We start from the raw sequence: 22433 nt of genomic DNA on the forward strand, positions 1-22433 counted from the left end.
ATCAACCTTGTACTCTGGAGCATGTGCAGAGGAGGGCGACCAGGATGGTGAAAGGTTTGGAAACAAGAAGCCTTAAGGAGCTGGGCATGTTTAGCCTGAAAAGAGACAAAAGAACCAGAGAATCATAGCTTTGGAAGAGACCACAGGGGCTGTCCAGTCCAACTCCCTGCCATGCAGGAACTCTCAATCAAAGCATCCCTGACAGGAGGTGCTACAAGATCGCTCTACGTACTGATTCTACAGACTAACATGGCTATATCTTTGTATTCTACTGATATAATCTGTTGATCCATTGATATAAATGCCGGGTACATGTCTTCGTTGAGGGAGAGAACAGGCTGGCCCAACTCCATTAGGGGCTAGCCTGAAGAAATAGGTCCTCCCTCCATAACTGTCATCTTTCAGCCTGTGAGAGAGTGAACAGGATGGCCCAACTCCATCAGGGGCTAGCCTGAAGAAAGAAGCTCCTCCCTCCATAACTGTCGTCTTTCGGTCTGTGAGGGAGAGAACAGGCTGGCCCAGCTCCATCAGGGGCTAGCCTGAAGAAGCAGAGCCCTCCCTCCATAACTATCATCTTTCAGCCAGTGAGGGAGAGAATAGGCTGGCCCAGCTCCATCAGGGGCTAGCCTGAAGATAGAAGCTCCTCCCTCCATAACTGTTGTCTTTCGGCCTGTGAGGGAGAGACTTAGTCTGGCCCAACTCCATCAGGGGCTAGCCTGAAGAAAGAGGTCCTCCCTCCATAACTGTCGTCTTTCGGGCGGTGAGGGAGAGAACAGGCTGGCCCAGCTCCATCAGGGGCTACCTGAAGAAGAAGAACCCTCACTCTGGTCCATCTGCCTTGGTCCAGGCCTCAGGGGGAGAGAAGATGCTGGACCTGATCCTCTCCCACCCAGCCCCCACCATGTCGTGTCTTTTAGATTTTAAGCCTAAGGGCAGGAAACTGTCTATTATCCCCTCCATTGTAAACCGGTGAGAGATTTATTATTATTATTATTATTATTATTATTATTATTCTACCTATACTTACAAATGATGAAAATCTGAGACCTCTCTTTTTTGGGGATGTGTAAGTGGCACCCTTGGTTTTGCACCATCTGTCAGAATAACCACCGCCACAAGTTTTAGGTCACGAAGAGAGTTTTATTGGCTCCAAGCACGGCGTGGGAGGGTGGCTTCTGTCATGAAATCTGATTTAATTTTTGGTCTGGTGTTCGGAAAACAATCTGGCAAATAAAGGACCCCAGGCATTCAAAACGCCCCCAGAGCTGGTCATGATCCTGCCATGGAGGCCCCTGGCTCCTCCTCACAAACTATTCATAGCGGTGCATGCGCCTCTTGGCCGCAGATCGGATCATGGCAGCTGCCACCCCCATCATGCCAATCGTCCCAACCGCAATGGCCTCCGTGACCTGTAAGAACGAAAGGAGAAGCTATCAAAACAGAGAAACTTGACCCATTTTGCATGATAGTCACTTCCGTAGAGTACAGTTGGCCCTCCATATCCACGGATTCCTTATCTACAAATTCAATCTTCCACGTCTTGAAAATATTCAAGAAAAATACAGTTTTATGGGTCTCCAGAGTCCAACGTTCAAATCGCTATGCCATGCCAGCTTGAAGACTACATTTTAACTTTTGCATTGGCTTTTGTGGCTATAGACCCACTTCTTCAGAGGCAGTACCAAAGAAGTGGGTTTAGATGCACTAGATGAAAATAAAGGGAATAAAGATAAGCTCACTAAGAATGTGGTGTCTTTTCATCTCATCCAAAATCAACTCTCTTTGCTCAATGGCAAGATCAGACCTGCATCCATCCTCTCTGCTTGTAGTATCACATCCTCACCTGGTCACTCATGGCGACTCCGTATCGCAAGTCCATTACGAAATGTTCACAGTTATGGCTAGTTAGGTTGTATGGCATCTCTTGGCCCACAAGCTCCTCCGCCCGACCGAGGATCTTGGTTAGGGGCAACGGGGGATGTGTGTGGTCGTGTTTGTTGTTCACGCGGTACTGGTCCTTCCGTACCACGATGTCGAGCCAGTCTTTCTTGACATAAGCTCGGTCGGACAAGACCGCCAGGACACTAGCAGCACCGTTGGCAAGACGGTCACCTTGGCATAGAGAAGAACAAGAAAGTAGATATGAGGAACCAAAGGCCAACATTATAACCATCCAGGAAGCGTTGCGGGTCTTAACTGGGAACAGGCAAACTTGTTGCATTTGCTTTCACTTGATTTCTCATTTTTCCAAAATGCAGTTGTGCTCATCCCTCCATATTTGCAGCTTTGATATTGATGGATTTGATTATTCACGGATTTGATTAATATGTTCTCTCTAGGAATCTCTAGGTCTTTCTCCAGTGCAACTCTGTGATCAACTTTAACTAAAAGTTGCACTGAGAGACCTAGAGATTCCTAGAGAGAATACTTTACTAGCCATTTGTAGCTCCTCCAGTGAAACTCTATGGTCCGTGTCTGTCAGACGTTGGCCACAGAGTTGCGCTGGAGGACCTAGAGATTCCTAGAGAGGTGTCTTCTCAGGTCTAAAAACATGATGTTTTTGTTACTTGCGGGTTTTCCATATTCAAGGGGGTCTTGTGCCCCTAACCCTAGCGAATACGGAGGGACAAGTGTAGTTCTGTTCCTTTTGCTTTTCTTTCTTAAGCATCTCTCTTGTTGTTCTGTGGCTTCAAAGCATTTCCGACTTATGGCAATGTAGTGGTTTAAGTGTTGGATTACAACTCTGGAGACCCGGGTTTGATTCTCAGCTCAGCCATAAAACCCACTGGATGAGATTGGCTGAGTCACACTCTCTCAGCCTCAGGGGATGGCAATGGCAAACCTCCTCTGAACAAATCTTGCCAAGAAGACCCCAGGATAGGGTCATCTTAAGGTTGCCACAAGTCAGAAACAACTTGAAGGCACACAACAACAACTAAGGTGAACCTATCACTGGGTTTTGATGGCAAGGTTTGTTCAGAGACGGTTTGCTTTTGCCTCCCTGTGAGGCTGAGAGAGAGTGATTTGCCTACAGCCACCCAATAGCTTTCTATGGCCAAGCATGGATTAGAACTATGGTCTCCAGAGTCACAATGTAATGCCAAAACCACCACACTATTCTAAGTACAAATATTAATATGAGTTTTCATGTACAATATCTCAAAATCCGCCTCTTATTACACATGGTTTTCCAAATATACATATATATTTGCTATCAGTTTTCCCCTAAAAGGTTCTCTGTCTATTTTTGCACAAATTGTTTTGCCCACTTAGGCCTAATATATACACATCTGTGCATATATATATATATATATATGCACAGATCTACAAATATATATAGTATTCGTACTGCAGATTGCTATCACAAAGCATGGCAAAGTAGGAATATCTGTGTCTACACATACTCCGGCTCTTTTGTAGCTTTGAGCAAGGCCCATTTGGGCACATTTGCATTCCAATGCGCAGCGACCGAAAGGTTCCCATCACTTGCATTTGCAAATATTGGAAATGTCATTATTCATATTATTATTTATTTCGTCCATTACGGCGTCTCAAGCGCGCCAACGCCAGGTTGGTGGGTTTCCATGGAAACTTACATTCGGGGGCTAAGTGGACCACTTTGCCCTCTCCGACGTAGATAGCCCAATGCTGATAACAGGAGCGGAAGATCTCAATAAGGTCTCCGGGTTTTATTTCATCCTAAGAGAAACAGATAGAAGATATGTTAGGAGCGGCTAAGAAGTCGTGGCTTGCCCTTCTTCCAAGCATCGAAGCAAGGACAACCTCGAAAGAGAGGGATTTGTATGTTCGTAACTCACACAGGGGCTATTCAGATGGTGAAAATAATCCTGGTAGAATCTGAGTTGAATCTATGGCCTCATTCCCACTACCTTTTGAACCAGATCGCAATTCGATTTGGACAGGTTCAAATGACCCTGGTTCCCACTTAAATCGAATTGGCGAGGGTGGCCATGCGCCAGATCCATTTGACCCACGTTGATTTCGATAAATCGATTCTGCGCAAGTGTGAACCAGATGCAGATCGGAATCGATTTCAATTTGCCCTTTGGCCAGTTGGAGCAGGTCCCTTTTAAATCGATTCATGCATGAATGTGAACCACAAGTGGGTTATTTTACAGGGAAAGAATGCGATCGGGGGAAATGTAGTAGGAACTGCACTCCGCTGTCAAATCAATCCATCGATCCGGATCGCACACCGATTTATCTGTAAGTGGGAATGAGGCCTTTCTTGTTCACATGCATTTCAAATGCATCCGATTAAGTTGCGGGGGGCTGCCAAAAAAGCCACTTAACCTTGGGTTATTCCTCAAGTTTTCCTAAAAGATTTGCATTGGCGGCTCAAATATATGCATTTGAAGGGGAGTCACACTGAGGATGGAGCAAGCTTGTTTTCTGCTGCTCCAGAGAGTAGAAGACGGAGCAATGGATGCAAACTACAGGAAAAGAGATTCCAGCTCAACATTAGGAGGAACATCCTGACAGTTAAGAGCTGTTTGACAGAGGAACATTGTGCCTTGGATTCAGGTGGAGTCACCTTCTTTGGAGGGCTTTAAACAGAGGTTGAATGGTCATCTGTTGGGGGTGCTTTGATAGTAAGTTCCTGTATTAGCTGTATCAATAAGTTTTAGAACCTGTGGCTTTACTGTCACTCTGTACTGCATGAAGAAGTGGACCGATATCCACAAATGCTAAAATAAAAACCGGTTAGTCTTAAAGGTGCTGCTAGATTCCTTTTTTCCTTCCCTTTTTTTTTTAGCTCCCCATCCCTTCTTCCTTTCAATGATAAGGGTTTTATCCAAACATTGAGCATTGAGGAAAGGGCTAAAGTACATCATCGTCCCTTGGTTATTAATTTTATCCCCCAAAACAACCCTGTGAGATAGATTATGTTGGGTGTCTGAAAGGATGCTGAGTTCATGATCTTCATGGCTGAATAGTGATTTGAACCAGACTCTCCTTGCTCCACTGCAATGCTCTAATCACTACATAGCACTGCCAGGTATACAAAGGGCAACCCGGCCCTCAGCTTTCCCTTGAATAGTTTGTCGTGGGTATTTCGGGCTCTGTGGCCATGTTCTAGAAGGGTTTCCTCCTGACATTTCACCAGCATCTGTGGCTTTGTCATCTTCAGAGAATGCTGGCATGGAAGTATATATACCCCATTCTCTTCCATGCCAGTGTCCTTTGAAGATGCCAGCCACAGATGCTGGCAAAATGTCAGGAACAAATTCTTCTAGAACATGGCCACAGAGACCCACAAAACCTATGGATGCCAGCCATGAAAGCCTTTGATTTCCCTTGAATGTTCATCACATACCTGCTCATTCATTTCAGCTCCGTAACGTAGCTCCATAACAAAATGCTCACTATTCTGGCTGGTCAAACTGTAGGGCATCTCTTTGCCCACCAGTTCCTCGGTCTGCCAAAGGATCTTGGCAAGGGGGAGCGGCGGGTGGGTCTCATCGTGTTTGTTGTTCACTCGGTACCCATCTTTCCGCACCACGTCTTCCAGCCAGTCCTTCCGGACGTAAGCTTGATCGGATAAGGCCGCCAGGGTGTTGGGGGCTCCATCTCCGAAATGTTCGCCTTGGAAAGAGAGAAAGGAAGAGGAGCGAGAATGGAAGAATGAAGGGCGTATTGCAAACGTGTTCAGAATTCATGTTTGCAAGATCTACTTTGGTCTCTGAAGACTATAAAGTACAAAGTGGAATATAGGTGCAAACTAATATCTTGGGAGTAGACAAGTGTAAAACAGAGAGGCCAGGAGACGTAGCCAAACACCACACTCCTTGATCTCTATACTGGGATGACTTGTATGTGCGAATACCCAAATGCCTTTGGGTATTTTCAGATCAGAAACTGTAACAGAAATTTTAATTGGAAGTTTTACACCAATCTTAGAAAGGGACCCTTTCGTTGTTGCTTATCGTTCCCTTGATTCCTGATGTTCAAACGTGAGCGTCAACCAGAGTTTGGAAAAGTCGGTGGGCTCTGGCCATAGGAGCTGTACTCCAAAAGTGTAACTTTTCCAAACTGAAGTGCCAAAGTGCATGTAGCCGAAATGGCACCACTCTCCCAAAGAAGAAAGTGCAAATAAACTCTGATGTTGGACAAAATACTTTTTTTAAAAATAATCTCTGGGTTTAAAATATCTCCAAGAGCAGGCGTCCAAAAACACGCTCATCCCTCCATATTTGCAGCTTTGATATTTGCAGATTTGATTAATATGTTCTCTCTAGGAATCCCTAGGTCCCCCAGTGCAACTCTATAGTCAACTTTAACTAAAAATTGCACTGAAAGACCTAAACATTCCTAGAGAGGATACTACTCTACTAGGCATTTGATGCTCCTCTAGGTCAGTGTCTGTTGGAGATTGACCACAGAGTAGCACTGGAGGACCTAGAGATTCCTAGAGAGGTGTCCTCTCAAGTAAAAACACAGTGTTTTGGTTATTTGCGGGTTTTCCATATTCACTTGTGCCCCTAACCCTCACAAATATGGAGGGACAAGTGTACAGCCTGATGAGAACAGAGCTTGGAGAGCGGCATAAACTGCCATAGGTTACCACTGCACTTACATTCAGTTGCCAAGTGGACAACCTTTCGATCCCCAACGTAAATCGCCCAGTGTTGACAAGAAGAACGGAAGATCTCAATGAGGTCTCCAGGTTTTAATTCAACCTGGGGAAAAGAAAGGCAAGCGTGTGATTACCACATTGAATCAGATTGAAAACCAGTATTCCAGATAGGGACCATAATCCTGATACTGATCTGAGCAAACGTTAGTCCATCTTATAGTTGCATTTACTGTATATATAAGTTTCTGCTCCTGCCCAGAGGATCAGTTGTATTGAAATGGAAAGGAAGCAGAAGAAGAAGCCCACTAGCAATCCATGTGGCCAAGAGTTGTGTACTATCACATCCAAAATCCACCAAACAGGGATACTTTTTGCGTTTGCATTTGGTTGGGCCTATAAAGCTATCCCTATAGTGTGGATTTGGGGTGTTATTGCACTTTGCCCCATGGTCAACACAACTACCCCTGGATAACTGCATTTGCATTTGGTTGACCCAATACATTTTGCATTGGGCTGGCCCAAAAAGGTATCTCTGGGCCCAAACAGACAGCCCAAAATAAAGCTGCTTTGGGTCACTTTAGAGTTATGCTGTTTAAATGCTGCATGCATCCTAAGAAGCCGAAAGCCATGCCAAAGCCATGCTCCAGTCCTAAGAATTGGAGCGCAGATTTGGTGCACCTTCTGCCCTCTTAAGATGCATGTGTCATTTAAACAGCATACCTCCAAAGTGACCCGAAGCAGCTTTATTTTGGCCTGTCTGTTCAGACCCTCTGTTTTATGGAATTTGGATGTTGCGAATTGCATTTGCATTTGGTTGTCCCCATCAAGGTATCCCTCTTTGGTGGATTTTGGATGGCATTGTACTAGCAATTCTGCTTCTAATACGTTGTTTAGTAGCACATTAGGGTGAATCGCATTCGCACCAGACACACCTCATCCCCAGCCACTGTAATATTGCAGAGAGAGAAAGAGAAAAGAGAGAGATGTGCAAATATTTTTTCTGCTATGCCACCCTTAAAGCTACAGGAACCTCTTCAAAATCTGGGCCAAGTCCACCCAAGTCTGCCAGGCTCCCTTTTTTCTCTTATGGCCGAGCTCCCTCTGCTGGCACTTTCCTGCATTGAAGAGAATGTGGATGCAAAGTAGATCTATCTATCTATCTATCTGTCTGTCTATCTATCTAGATGTAAAACCTACCCCTGCTTTAAAACAAACTAGCCTTTTTACCTACATAAATATAAGGCGAAACATGGAGACGATGGTATTGCAATTATTGCCAATTGCTGCAGAAGCGAGGGAATAATTAGTAGCTCCAGCACCAAAGAAAATAGCCTAATGCTGTTGCACTATTCATAGAAGGGAAGGGGTCCCATAGGGCATTGAGTCCAATGCAGCCGGACATCCAGATAGAGCATCCCCATAAATAACTGTCTGGCTATTTTCAAAGGCATCCAGAGAAAGAGACCCCACCGCTGATCTTGGTAATCGGTTCCATTGTTTAACTACTATAGCTGTTAAAAGGGTCCTTCTAATGATCGGCCGAAATCTACCTTCCTGTAACTTATATCCATTCAAACCATAGAACTGGAAGACCTCAAGGGCCATCCGGTCCAACCACGCAAGAACACAGAATCAAAGCCATCCAGAATCTGTTTAAAAACCTCCAAACAAAGAGACTCCACCACTTCTCCAATGCAGCATCTTCCATCGTCTGACAGCCCTTACTGTCAGGACGTTCTTCCTAATGTTGAGATGGAATCTCTTTTCCTCTACTTTGCATCCATTGCTCCATGTCCTGATCTCTGGAGCAGCAGAAAACAAGCTTGCTCCATCCTCAACATGGTGGCCTTTCAAATCTTTAAACAGGGCTATCATATCACCTCTCAACCTTCTCTTCTCCAAGCTGAACATGCCCAGCTCCCTTGGGGTCTCTTCCAACTCTAGGGTTCTATGCTTCTATGAAAATATAGCTACCAGTCTAGCCTCCCAAAAGTGGGAGGACAGGACCTCTGGTGTTCTCCCTGATGTGGCCAAGCCTCTCCGGGTAGCTCTGCCTTGACCGGCCTCCATCCCCAGTTCATGGGGACCTAGCATGGGCTACATACCAGCTCAGAAGGGTTCTTCACCCTGATGAAGAAGGCTGAGTGGTTCTGCTCCTCGTCGTTCATCTTTACTAGGCTCGGCGTGTTATTCTCAGTGTCGGCTGCCTATGGGCATAGCTGGAAGAGAAGGCAGGTTGGGTAAACCGGCAGGAGGCATTCATCCAAACTCATTTCCATTTAATCTGATCACAAGCTCTTTAAGAATGGACTTACTGTATATTCCCATGTATAAGTCTAGAAATTTAGGTTAAAAAATTGACCCCAAAAAACCTGAGTCGACTTATCCACAGGTCAGCGTAGGTACTGTACTTTAAACTCATCTATCTAGCTATCTAGCTATCTAGCTATCCATCCCTCCGCTGCTGAAAGGAAGAAACTCTTCTAGAACATGGCCACATGGCCCGAAAAACCCACAAAAACCTACTATTGGGGCTGATTTAAGCCATTGGTCTCTCAGCCCAGGTCCAAAATGGCAGCATAACAATACTGCCCTATGTGAAGTCACAGGCTTCTATGGCCAGCATCCATAGTTTTTTGTGAGTTTTTTGGTCTATGTGGCCATGTTCTAGAAGAGTTTGTTCCTGACGTTTCACCAGCATCCGTGGCTGGCATCTTCAGAGATGCCCGAAAAACCCATTTAAAACCTCCTATAATAATGGCCTACTTTACAAAATTGTAGTCAGACGGGCTGAAAAATCACATCAGCAGCGTTGCACAAATGCCTTCCTGTTCTCTATTTATTCCTTCTTTCCTTTTAATCCTCGTGGCTAAAAGTCATGGTGGACACGGTCTCTTTTAGGCGGCAATCAGGGCCCTGGTATCTAATAGAAAACCTCTTAAAAATGAAATATTAACTATGGACCCCCCTTTTCTTTCCCTACAATGAGTAGCAAGGACTTGTTTACGAAACCAGATCCCATCAGAACCCGAGGAAGGCACCTCCGCTGAGGTTTTCTGATTTGCAAACTCATTTCCATTTAATCAGTTAGCTGGCAGATGATTAACCAGCCGAAAATTAATATGCATGAATCCCCCTTTGTTGTTGTTCCCTGTCATTCTCCTGTCCCTCTGGGGGGTTTTCCTTTCTCCTTTGCTGAAATTCTCATTGCAAGACCCTTGGGGCCGGACCCTGTCTTTTAGGTTCAGTAACTCGCTAAACTGTCATGTATGTTGATGCCACCCGAAGTACATTTCTTCTTTTTATAAAGGCAGGGCTGGGTACTTGTTGCTCTCCGGATGGACTTTGTCGCCTTGAACCTTGACTATTGGCTGTGGATAATGGGAATTAGGATCCCAGAACATCTGGAAGGCCACATCTGGGATGGATAGATGCAAGGTCCCAAAACATAGCATAGCAAGCAAGCAGGCTTTTCTGGGCCAGTCCAAGACATTTTGCTCTGTGCAGCATAGCAAAAGATTCATTTTACACTCATCCCTCCATATTTGCGGATTTGATTATTCAGGGATTTGATTAATATGTTCTCTCTAGGAATATCTAGGTCCTCCAGTGCAACTCTATGGTCAACTTTAACTAAAAGTTGCACCGAAAGACCTAGAGATTCCTAGAGAGAACACTCTACTAGGCCTTTGTAGCTCCTCCAGTGAAACTCTATGGTCAGTGTCTATTGGACATTGACCACAGAGTTGCCCTGGAGGACCTAGAGATACCTAGAGAGGTGTCCTCTCAGGTAAAAACATGGCATTTTTGTGATGTGTGGTTTTTCCATATTCACGGGGGTCTCGTGCTCCTAACCCTAGTGAATATGGAGGGACAAGTGCATTTTATTGTCTATGCTGCCTTTCTCCCAGGAAAGGGACCCAAGGAGACTAAGGTGCAGTACATACCGCCCCAAAAAGGTGGGCTGGAGGCTCCTCTGGAGGGACGCTGCAGCAGCCAAATCGTGCAGTGTCCCTCTGGACCAAAAAGAACCCGGAAAAACCAGGTTCTTCTTGGTGCGTGCGGTTACTGTCATCAGTGCACCATTGGTGCACTGTGATATGTCCATGATAGAATCACAGTGCCCAAAGGTGCGGATGCGGTGCCGTGCTTGCGTCATGCACGCACGCATGCCCCTTATGGACATCGGTGCATAAAGGTGGCGTCGTCCATACATGCTAGGGTTCCAGAGCATGTGTATGCTGCACGCTCTGGAACCCTAGAATTTGCCCCATGCTGCCACAAACCAGTGGTCTGTACTGGGCCAAAAACCTCCCAAAAATGTCACAGTAAAAAAATTAAAAAGCAATTAAGATCATCTATTTCAAATGATATAAAGTAAATATTTAAAATTAGAGAAACCAAAGTATTAAAAAGGGGTCCAGACTAATGGCAACGTACCTTCAATCTATAACGGTATCACCAAAATAATCCTCCAGTGTGTTGTAACCCAATCTGATAGTTGCATTTGTTGTAAACGTCCTGTATTTTGACGTGTAACCTTTCTATTTTGTATGGTTTTAAGTTATATACAACCCTTCTGTTTTATTTTGGTTTTAAGTTATAGCATGTCTCACTGAGTCTGTTGTCCATAAATAAAGATTGCTTGATTGATTGAAGTTAATATATAAAGACATACAAAAGGTAGAAACATAACACACGGCAACAAAAAAGATGGTAAGCATTCCCATGCCATGCGAAAGGTATAGACTGAGCCCTTTCTTTAATGCCAACAATGCGACAAAGCTTCAGGCTAGTGTCAGTAGGCACAAGGAAGACCTAGTTCTACCTTCAAAAGATAGCATCCGTCGCCTAAGAAGACTGCCTCCCCCTGTCTAATATAGGGCCAATGCTGGGTATTTCTAAGAGCCAAATGGGCCCTCCTTGGAGAGATCTGGCTTCCCTAATACACAAACCCACTACGCACCCGCAACCAGCTCAGACAAAATAGAGAAAACCGAGGCCAAACCCTGCTTCCGACACCATTCACCCCCCTCTGTACCTGCAGTGGCCTGTCGCTTTTTTCCTTTGGCAAGGGAATTATCCTCCCATTTTCTACCTGGTGCTTGGAGTGACTTCATAGGGAAAATGCTACCTCACCAGTTACCAAGTAACCATTAAATACTCTGGCATGGGAAGAGAGAGAAAAGCAGGTGGCTGAGCCAAGTAGGAAGCCCCCCTTAACTCAGAGGAGTATATCTCAAGGCTGACCTGAGACATTTGGCTGCCTGAGCTACGCTTAGCGATGTAGAGTTGAGTCAACTGACTCAGACTTAAGCCGGACTCAAGTCACTTCCATGACTTGTCTTGGCAAAAATGACACACTGACTTGCCTTGACTTGAGACATGTATATTTTTAGTGATGGGCTTGTTAGTGCCATTCGCTTCAAGCAACAGGCAAGATCTGCCCCCAAAATGTGGAGCAAACGTCTTGGAAGGGACCAGCAAATACATTAGGCAATGGGCCCTATGTTTTCAGACTCTTTAGTACTGACTATTAGACTGTTCTAGACTAAACGTTTCTGAACATGGCTCAATCTGCAGGAGACTTGAGATTTAATTTGTGCTAAGCTCGGCTGTGTAGTAGCGTATATACTCAATTATATACGTGTCTAAGTCGAGGGCAAGTTTCAGGGCCCATATTATGGATTTTGCTATGACTGATGGATAAGTCAACAGTAAAACTTAGGGACATATAGAAAAGGATCTAAAGGATGAAGCAAAGCAAAACAATGCCAAAGAACATACAAAGTTCCAGCAGACATAACTCTTTGTGTTTACTCTTAAGGATAGATGGATGAGAGAATAAAGGGGGTTGATGCTTCCCATATTATACTCTTGCTTTTCACCAGGAGATGGTTCCTTCTTTTAAATAAGAGTTCAAATACTTACATTGATCCATGGATAAATCGACTCAGTTTTTAGGGTCAATTTTTTTACCTAAATTTCTAGACTTATATACATTACACATTATGTACAGTAGTTGTTGTTGTGTGCCTTCAAGTTGTTTCCAACCCATGGAGACCCTAAGGCGAACCCTATCATGGGGTTTCCTTGGCAAGATTCATTTAGAGGAGGTTTGATATGGCCTTTATCGGAGGCTGAGAGCGTGAAACTTGCCCAAAGTCACCCAATGGGTTTCATGGCTGAGCAGGAATCGAATCCAGGTCTCTGGAGTCGTAGGCCAACACTCAAGCCACTACATTGCCATAAGTCGGACATGATTTGAAGGCACAGAACAGCAACAAGAGAGAGACATAAGAGTTGAGAGTCGAACCCCGATCTCCAGAGTCATGGTCCAATTTCTAATTCAATCAAGTTCTTTTCCCACCATGAAACAAAAACGCCAGTCTTCACCACATGTCATTAAACTGCTTTTTTTAATTTAGAACCGCTACTACAAGTCACATTATTAATTGTTCGTAGTTCAGAGTCTGAAATGGAAAAGGACCAAAGAGGTTAAATTTGAACCGGAGAGAGCTTCCAAAAATGGGGAAACCTCCATCTGAGATGGAAGTGTAACACAATTATTTTTTTTGGCGATCCCTGGATGAAAACGCACTGCAGATCAATGCGGTCAAACCGACGATCGCCCCAAAACCAAGCACACCTACAGCGCCGGCAGTCACGGCATCTTTCACCTGGAAAAGACAAGCAAAGGAGAAGCATGAAGCGATGCCCACAGCAGATCCAGAAAAACTATGAAGGACAGACATAAAGCTTTTCTCAAGGATCTGCACACTCTGAAGCAAGGCAGATGGAAGTTACATTGGCATCTGTGCTGAATCATTGTGGGATGCCCAGCATCTGGGTGAGGCAGCGGACAGGCCTTGTGCCAGATATATACCCCCACTCCTCCTCCTTCTGACACAGTGATCCCCAAACTTTAGCCCTTCAGGTATTTTGGACTTCAACTCCCAGAAGTCTTGGCCAATTTGGCCAACAGTCAGGAGCTGAAGTCAAAAACATCTGGAGGACCAAAGTTTGGGAACTGCTGTAATCTAACACTTTACCTTCCACTCCGCACCATCTGCTGCCAGGGATAGCCATTCCATTGTGCCACACAGCAAAGTGTGGACCCTGAGCTCTCCATTATAAGAGATGAAACAAAGGGGGGGGGGGGGAGACACACTTATTTTTTTGTCCGGATCTCCATAATAATAATAGTAATAATAGATTTGTTTATAGCCTGCCTCTTCCCAGAGGATCGAGGCGGGTTACAATCATAAAATAGAACCATAACAAACATATGTGAAGTTGAATGTGAAGTCGAAGGCTTTCATGGCTGGCATCCTAACAATCATACATCACAAAAATGTCATAATCCCCTTATTATAAACTTAATACATTATAAAATACAATTAAATTAATGAATTAGATATAATTAAAACGAGGCATCATGGGTCAGGCAGGGCAAGCCATATCAATATCATGGGATGGTCAATCAGGGAAGGCAATACCGGATCGGTGTTCCCACTATGTTTTCCCTTTCCGAATCTCTCTGTACCATTTTACCCCTCTTGCCATTCACACTTGGCTATCGTTTCAGTTTCAAATGGAGGTGCCTCCATTTCCAGGAACGATGCAGCATGATCTGAATTGATTTGGCAGCTTACTCGCACGACTGAAGATACAGATGATTTCGGTGCGCACACATACCAAAAGACGCAGCAAAGGACCCCATGTGAAATGCAGCAGGTTAAACAGGTTTTTCTGTGCCACCCTGTAAACGGCATCAGGTGCATTTGAGGCCAGTCTCAATGTCATGGAAATAACCCGTTTCACAGCAGGTTATTTCCGTAGTATGAATGGGGCCAAAGAGAGAGAAGAGGTTTTGTGTGTATGCAAGGGTGTGTGTGTTTACCCATAGGGCAGCAAAACAGCTCTGCCCTTCCAAAGCGGCAAGGAACGTACTCATGCCCAACCCACAAATGCCCACAGCTCTGGGCCATCTATACCCACCTGGTCGCTCCTAGCTTTGCCATAGCGCAGGTTGGTGACAAAGTGTTCACAATTAAAGGTAGCCACGCTGTAATCCACTTTCTTTCCCAAGAGCGATTCTGCCTCCTGGATAATTTTGTTCGCGGGGCGCGGGCAGTATTCCGAATCGTATTTGTTATTGATGCAATAGCGGCCATCCCCAACAATGTTCTTCAGGAGCTCCTTCTTCACCAGGGCTTTTTCAGACACGATGGACATGAGGCTGTTGGTGCTGGCTTCTACTATGCCGTCAACTAAGAAAGTACAACATGATTAATGGAAAGTAGAAAATTAGGAATTAATGTCTATGATACAGAATCGACAAAGATGGAAGGAAGTAGCAAGTCTTGTATATGTGTACAATGTCTATGCGTGCTCCAAAATATTACGATCTGGAGAGATGGGAGGGACATGGGGTGGCATCAACTGGAGAAAGGAGCTGGAAATCTGAGCCACATGTCATGGTTTTGAATTTCTTAAGCATCTTCTTCTGAATGGGAGTCAAATGGATATTTCTCGATTTCAATGTACAGTGGACCCTCCCCATTCAGTGGGATTTAGGGACACGGGACCCCCATGAAAGTAGAAAAACCACAAATAAAAGAACCACTGTTGTTTTTTAACCTTAGAAAACACCTCTCTAGGAATCCCTATGACCTCTAGGGCAATCCTATGGTCAAGATCTGCCAGAGGTTGACCATGAAATTGCACTAGAGGACCTAAAAATGCCTAGAGAAATGTTCTCTCTAGGAATCTCCAATGTGACTTTTGGCTGAAGACGTTGATCACAGAGTCACACTGGAGGACCTAGAGATTCCTAGAGAGGATATATTAATCAAATCCGTGAATAATTCAATCCGCAAAAGTCAAAGCCGCGAATGTGGAGGTCCAAGTGCACTATGGAGAACAAGGGGTTGAGTTTCCTTTTTATAACATTGCTGGCAAGAGAGGTAAAATATCCAAGATTAAATAGGTACTTAGCGAAAGACAAGATTAAGGAAGGATTTCAGGATTAGCCAGTTTGGTGGCAAGATATGGATATCAAGTGTAAAAGAGCCATGCTCAGGTTCAGACCTTCCTAGAAAATGCCTTTTCAGATTCAATATCCCAAACTGTCTAATTCAGCAATGTCCAAACTCTGGCCCTCCAGGTGTTTTGGACTCCAGATCCCAGAAGCCTCAGCCACTTTGGCCAATGGTTTGGGATTCTGGGAGCTGAAGTTCAAAACACCTGGAGGACCAAAGTTTAGAGACCAGCATCAGCCTCAATGATGTCCAAACTCTGGTTCCCCAAGTGTTTTGGACTCCAGCTCCCAGAAGCCACAGCCACCTTGGCCAGTGGTCTGGGATTCTGGCTCCTGAAGTCCAAAACACCTGGAGGACCAAAGTTTGGAGAGCAGCATCAACCTCAACGATATCCAAACTATGGTTCCCCAGGTATTTTGGACTCCATCTTCCAGAAGCCTCAACCACCTTGGCCAATGGTTTGGGATTCTGGGAGCCGAAGTCCAAAACACCTGGAAAGGCCAGAGTTTGGACATCACTGGTCTAATTTATCAATCTGGTAACAGTCAAGTGTGTTGCATTCCAACACCAAGCATCCCCAGCCTGCAATGGCTATAAAGTATAGATAGACCTCTGAAGATCTCTGAGGATGCCAGCCATAGCTGCTGGCAAAACATCAGGAATAAACGCTTCTAGAACATGGCCTCATAGCCCCCAAAACCCACAAACAAACTTTCTTCAGCCTGTTCGTCCATAAGTCCCAGTTCTCTGCCTGCTCCATTGACCAGATGAAACACAAGGTCACCTTGCAATGCCATCCATGTGCCTAATATGCGTCTGATGTCTTACCTGTTGGAGCCAAGTGGATCACATAACCTGATCCCACATAGACAGCCCAGTGCTCATATGCCACACGGGAAATCTCAATAAGGTCCCCAGGCTTTGGGATGACCTGTTGAGACAGAATCGGACAAAGAAAAAGGCAGAAGGAAGATGCACCGACCGGGTCAAGGAATGGGAAAGTTCACCATGACTGTGCCAATAGTCCAGTTCTGGGCACCACAATTCGAAAAGGATGTTGAGTAGCTGGAGCATGTCCAGAGAAGGGCAGCCAAAATGGTGAAGGGTCTGGAAACCATGCCTATGGGGAAAGACTTGGGGAGCTGGGTATGTTTAGCCTGGAGAAGAGACAGTTAAGATGTGCTATGAGAGCCCTGTTTAAGTATTTGAAAGGATATCACATTGAGGATGGAGCAAGCTTGTTTTTTGCTGCTCCAGAGAATAGGATCCAAAGCAATGGATGCAAAGTAGAGGAAAAGAGAATCCACCTCAACATTAGGAGGAACTTCCTGACATTAAACACGACAGTGGAAGATGTTGCCTTGGAATATGGTGAAGGTTTGTAAACAGAGGCTGGATGGCCATCCGTTGGGGATGCTTTGATTGAGATTTCCTGCATGGTGGAGTTGGGTTGGACCGGATGGCCCTTGGGGTCTCTTTCAACTCTATGATTCTATGAATTGGAACTGGGTGGCAAAGAGACACTTCTGCATTAGCATCGATGATTCCAGAGCCACAGAGACACTGGCGGCACATTAAAAACGACAAGATTTCTTGAGGCATAAGCTTCCGTGGAGCAGAGCCTGCAGAGCCCACTTCACCAGATGCCTTAAACCAACCCTTCCCAAACTTTGATCTTCCAGGTGTTTTGGGACATCAACTCCCAGAAGCCCCAGCCACTTTGGCCAACTATTGGGAATTTTGGGACCTGAAGTCTAAAACATCTGGAGGACCAAAGCTTGGCAATCACCACCTTGAACCAGGGTTGGGAATTGTGTGGTCCATATGCCTTTGTGATGTCTGCTTGTGAGTGTTTGTTCCTGGGTTTTGATATATAGGGATACATTTCTGAATGTCATGACTAAACCGTCAGAAAGATCATAGCTTAGGAAATAACTTTTAAAAGTGACTAGTATAGTTCAGATCACAGACTAAAAAGGGGTTTTTCTCATATATGCTGTGCTGACCAAACAGTGAGAAAAATCATAGCTCAGAAAATTACTTTTAAAAGGTATTAGTATAGTTTAGAGATGGGAAAATGGTACAAATATTCAGAGCACATGTTAAAAGAGGATTTCCAGAGCTGGAAAGATCGTAGCTTGGGAAATGCCTTTAAAAAGTATATCCTTTAAAACGTAGATGAGAGAGAGAGAGAGAGAGAGAGAGAGAGTCTATCTATAATCTATCATATACTTTTTACTTTCAAAGTATATACATTTTAAAGTACTTTTCGAAGCTGCGATCTTCCCAACTCTGTAGTCATGACACCTAGAACCCCCCCCTTTTTTTTTTAACCTGTGGATCTGAACATCTGTCACATTTTCCCATCTCTAAGCTATACTAATAACAAGATAGATAGATAGATAAAAGTTCCTGGACTCATACAGTATAGCTCTGCTAGGTCAACCGAAAGCAATATAATCTCACAGCTATATTTAGTCCGACATGCGCTTTGGAATCTGGACAAGTCCTCTGCGCTGCCAACTGTGGAGCTAAAGCCACATTGCACATTAGATAGAAAATAACATACAATAAAATGCAGAAACAAGAGCAGAAAGGTCACTCGAGAGAGTGGCTCAAGCCCTTTCCTTACCCATTCATGTGACCTGCTGTTCCAGTAGTATTCTTCGGACATTTCGAGAGCTATGTGCCTGGATCCTCCACTTTTCCAGGAGCAAAGGGCAGAGAGCAGCGCATGCGATGGTCAAGAACTGTGGATTAAGCCGCAGGTGCCCTGGGTGCGAACTCTAATGCGTTGGAGGACGTCTGGTTTAGCAGTTTTGGAATGGACACCGGGACAAAAGGAACTCTCCAAGACAACTAAGTTGACTTGCCAAAGCTAACATAGAAGCCTGGAAGGAAATCCTCACTGATTTTTCAGCCGACGTTGACACACAAATGCACACACCCCGGGCACAGCTTGGGTGCCTGCCAAGAATAACAACATTTGCTGACTCAGTCCAGATAGGAAAGTGTCGAAGGACATGCCTAGTCGAAGTAGATGGGATATAAATAAAAGTGTATTATTATTATTATTATTATTATTATTATTATTATAAATTGTCTTGGTTGCTTTGTGTGCATTGCTGTTGTTGATGATGATATTTTGTTGAAACAACAGAAAAATTGTCTTGGTGGCTTTCTGTATGTTGTTAGAACTGTAGAATCATAGAGTTGGAAGAGACCTCAACAGCCATCCAGTCCAGCCCCATTCTGCCATGCAGGAACTCTCAATCAAAGCATCCTCATTGACAGATGGCCATCCAGCCTCTGTTTGAAGACCTCCAAAGAAGGAGACTCCACCAACCTCCATTGATGGTGTGTGTTCGACTGTCGAAGAGCCCTTACTCTCAGGAAGTTCCTCCTAATGTTGAGGTGGAATTTCTTTTACTGCAGGTTGCATCCATTGTCTGGAGCAGCAGAAAACAAGCTTGCTCCCTCCTCAATATGACATCCCTTCAAATATTTATACAGGTCTATCATATCACCTCTTAACCTTCTCTTCTCCAGGCTAAACATCCCCAGTTCCCTGAGTCGTTCCTCATAGGGCTTCATGGTTTCCAGGCCATTCACCATTTTGGTGTCATGTTCAATTTGTGGTCTACTTGGACTCCTAGATCCCTTTCACACGTAGTTTCATTCAGCCAGGTGTCCCCCATAATCCTATATCTGTGCATTTCATTTTTCTGCCCAAGTGCAGCACCTTACATTTCTCCGTGTTTAAATTCATTTTGTTAACTTTGGCCCAGCTTTCTAATCTATTAGGGTAATTTTGAATTTTGATCCTGTCCTCAGGGGTATTAGCCACTCCTCCTAATTTGGTGTCATCCAAATTAGGAGGAGTGGCTAATACCCCTGAGGACATATTTGATAAGTATGCCCCCAATTTTGTCATCCAAGTCATTAATAAAGATGTTGAATAGCACTGTGGGACCCCACTGGTCACTTCTTTCAAGGAAGGAAGGAAGGAGTATTTGCTTGGGAAATATCCAAAACAGTTAATCGATCAGGTCCAAAACCTTAGCATGACCTCCATTGTGGTCCCATTAGATTAACACAGAAAGTTTCTCCTCAAGCATGCGCTGTACAACAAATGGACAAACACTTTGAATTATAAAATGGATTTTATTGTAACCCTTTGCATATGAGATTATTTGTGGGAAGGAGATGTCATGAGTTTTTTAATACAGTTGGCCAGTAAGAGCAGAGAGTTATCAGGCTGAAGAGACACAAGAACCTTACTTCGTGTAAGAAATTACCTATCTTTAGTTATTTATTTCTTAAAAGATATTGTATTTGTCCCTCCATATTCTCCCGTGAATGTGGAAAAACCGCAAATAACAAAAACACCATGTTTTTACCTGTGAGGACACCTCTCTAGGAACCTCTAGGTCTTCCAGCGCAACTCTGTGGTCGACGTCCAACAGTCACTGACCATAGAGTTGTGCTGGAGGAGCTACAAAGGCCTAGTAGAGTATCCTCTCTAGGAATCTCTAGCTCCTTCAGTGTGACTTTTAGTTAAGGTTGGCCATAGAGTTTCACTGGAGGAGCTACAAAGGCCTAGTAGAGTATCCTCTCCAGGAATCTCTAGGCCTCAGTGCAAGTTAAAGTTGACCATAGAGTTGCTCTGGAGGAGCTACAAAAACAAAGGCCTAGTAGAGTGTCCTCTCTAGGAATCTCTAGGCCTCAGTGCAAGTTAAAGTTGGCCATTGTCTGTTCTGGAGGAGCTACAAAGGCCTACTAGAGTATCTTCTCTAGGAATCTCTAGGTCCTTTCAGTACAAGTTAAAGTTGACCATAGAGTTTCACTGGAGGAGCTACAAAGGCCTAGTAGAGTATCCTCTCTAGGAATCTCTAGGTCTTTCAGTGCCACTTTTAGTTAAAATTGACCATAGAGTTGCCCTGGAGGATCTAGATGTTCCTAGAGAGAACATATTAATCAAATCCATGAATAATCAAATTGCAAATATGGAGGGATGAGTGTACTTTCCAACTATGAACTCATAGACCTCATGTTCCTCCCACACTGTTCCTGGCCATCCCAGAGTTTCTTTATATATAATATTCTTTATATTATATATATTTTAGGGCAGAAAGTGAGACATTTTATTTCTATGCTTAAGCAACTGGGAACCAGAAATCCTTGCCAATAATGTATTGCAAATCATTACAACTAGATCCGGACTTGCCTTCTTCCCTACATCTGGGTTATGATATACATTGCAAACTCAAGCCCTGGAACTGCAAATCCATGCAGACAAATGTGGCCATAACCCCAAATCCTAAGGTCCCTAACTGCCCGTAACAACACATAAAAAAAACCTCTGATCTGCCCAGGTTTTTTTTTTAATTCATGGATACATTTATGTCATTTATGAAACATCATTTTTAAAGAGAAGCTAGTAAAAAACCCCGATATTTACAGTAAAAGGAAGAGTGTTTTATCGTCCTTGTAGTATCATAATTGGAAGGGCGCCTATCCTGCTAGACCTCATGCGTCTTCTTTTTTTTAATCTTGTTTTTAGTGTTATCCTCTATTGTGATGGCTTTTTTTATCGCCAAGCAATAAAAGTGACTGCTAGCCATACCTGGGACGTTACCTATAAGATTTAGGTCTCCCTGCTGCCTTATAAAACGGCAACGACACAAAAAAAAATTAGGGACAAATCCAATGCAAAGTGGGGAGGGATAAAGATGTATGGCATCGGAGGGGGAAAGACTTCAGCCGAAGTAGTACAGAGTGTGTATATATGTGCCTTCGAGTCACCTGCCGACTTACAAGTGACTCCATTAATTTCATACAGTTTTTCTCAAGCAAGGAATACTCAGGTGGTTTGGCTGGAGTTTTTCCTTCCTCTGAAATGCAGCCTACAGCATTGAACTAAACACTTCGAAAGATCTTTGCTTAGAAAATCCCTTTTAAATAGTTGCTAGTATTGTTTAGAGATGGGGTGAATGTTGCACATATTTAGACCATAGATGGAAAAGAGGGTACCATACATTCGTAGGTAGGTAGGTAGGTAGGTAGGTAAAGATATATAGGCCTCATTCCCACTTACAAATAAATCAGTTTGCAACCCGAATTAATGGATCGATTTGACAGTGGAGCGTGGTTCCCACTACATTTGCCCCGATCGCATTTTTTCCCCTCTAAAATAATCCACTTGTGGTTCGCATTCATGCATGAATCGGTTCAAAATGAATCAGCTCCTGCTGGCTGAAGGGCAAATTTAAATCGGTTCCGATCCGCATCTGGTTCACACTTCCGCAGGATCGGTTTATCCAAAAAGATGCGGAAAACATCAGCGTCAAAAAGACGCGGGTTAAACAGGTCTTCAGCGAATCGATTCAGGATCATTTGAACTGGTCCAAACTGATTTGTGATCCGGTTTAAAAGGTAGTGGGAATCAGTCCCTTGTTAGAGGGAGAGGAGTACTGCTTAAATGCCCTGGAATCCCTTGGCCCTCCAGGTTGTAAAAGACTTGCTACCCCATAGGGCACCTTCTTAGGCAACTTTGGGACATATCTTCCGGTTGTAAAAATGGCCTTTATTTCCAACAAACAGGTCCTTGGCTTTCACATAACATAAAAGCTGGCGGTCTGAAATGTGTAGGGGCTGTATTTTGAACCCATGTCTCACCAGAACACTGTTTCAGTACAGAAAGCTTCAGAAACACATGCTACAGCACACATTCAATAAAAACAAAGGGAAGAAAGAAAAGTAACCGAAGACTGTCAGGAAAAAAAATAGCC

The 22433-nt window shown here is 44.1% G+C and overlaps 2 protein-coding genes across 3 annotated transcripts; both read right to left on the reverse strand.

The window, feature by feature from the left end:
* Positions 1-1133: 1133 nt before the first annotated feature.
* LOC121915001 (phospholipase A and acyltransferase 5-like) lies at positions 1134-18367 on the reverse strand. Of its 2 annotated transcripts, none has more exons than XM_042438812.1 (7): positions 18275-18367; positions 8704-8817; positions 6599-6701; positions 5339-5607; positions 3597-3699; positions 1844-2112; positions 1134-1409 (listed from the first exon to the last, which is right to left on the reverse strand). In XM_042438812.1, the coding sequence occupies exons 2-7, from the start codon at positions 8764-8766 to the stop codon at positions 1311-1313; spliced, it is 906 nt and encodes a 301-aa protein (XP_042294746.1). In that variant the 5' UTR covers positions 8767-8817; positions 18275-18367; the 3' UTR covers positions 1134-1310. The 2 variants fall into 2 exon arrangements, with proteins under 2 accessions (XP_042294746.1, XP_042294745.1); XM_042438811.1 differs by lacking the exon at positions 18275-18367 and adding an exon at positions 11640-11790.
* Positions 12999-18411, reverse strand: LOC121915002 (phospholipase A and acyltransferase 3-like). Its single transcript, XM_042438813.1, has 4 exons — positions 18275-18411; positions 16471-16573; positions 14600-14871; positions 12999-13278 (listed from the first exon to the last, which is right to left on the reverse strand). Exons 1-4 carry the CDS (start codon positions 18314-18316, stop codon positions 13165-13167), a joined length of 531 nt encoding a protein of 176 aa, XP_042294747.1. The 5' UTR covers positions 18317-18411; the 3' UTR covers positions 12999-13164.
* Positions 18412-22433: the final 4022 nt, after the last annotated feature.

This window comes from Sceloporus undulatus, chromosome 9 (assembly GCF_019175285.1).
Source record: "Sceloporus undulatus isolate JIND9_A2432 ecotype Alabama chromosome 9, SceUnd_v1.1, whole genome shotgun sequence".
Lineage (NCBI taxonomy): Eukaryota > Metazoa > Chordata > Lepidosauria > Squamata > Phrynosomatidae > Sceloporus > Sceloporus undulatus.

Coding starts and splice junctions, on each gene's coding strand:
- LOC121915002 (XM_042438813.1), bottom strand. CDS start 18,316: ATGTCCGAAGAATACTACTGGAACAGCAGGTCACATGAATGG. Junction 16,574..18,274: donor ACAGCAGGTCACATGAATGG/GTAAGGAAAGGG, acceptor CTGTCTCAACAG/GTCATCCCAAAGCCTGGGGA. Junction 14,872..16,470: donor GATCCACTTGGCTCCAACAG/GTAAGACATCAG, acceptor GTACTTTCTTAG/TTGACGGCATAGTAGAAGCC.
- LOC121915001 (XM_042438812.1), bottom strand. CDS start 8,766: ATGAACGACGAGGAGCAGAACCACTCAGCCTTCTTCATCAGGGTGAAG. Junction 3,700..5,338: donor GAGCTGAAATGAATGAGCAG/GTATGTGATGAA, acceptor TGTTTCTCTTAG/GATGAAATAAAACCCGGAGA. Junction 2,113..3,596: donor GGTCCACTTAGCCCCCGAAT/GTAAGTTTCCAT, acceptor CTCTATGCCAAG/GTGACCGTCTTGCCAACGGT.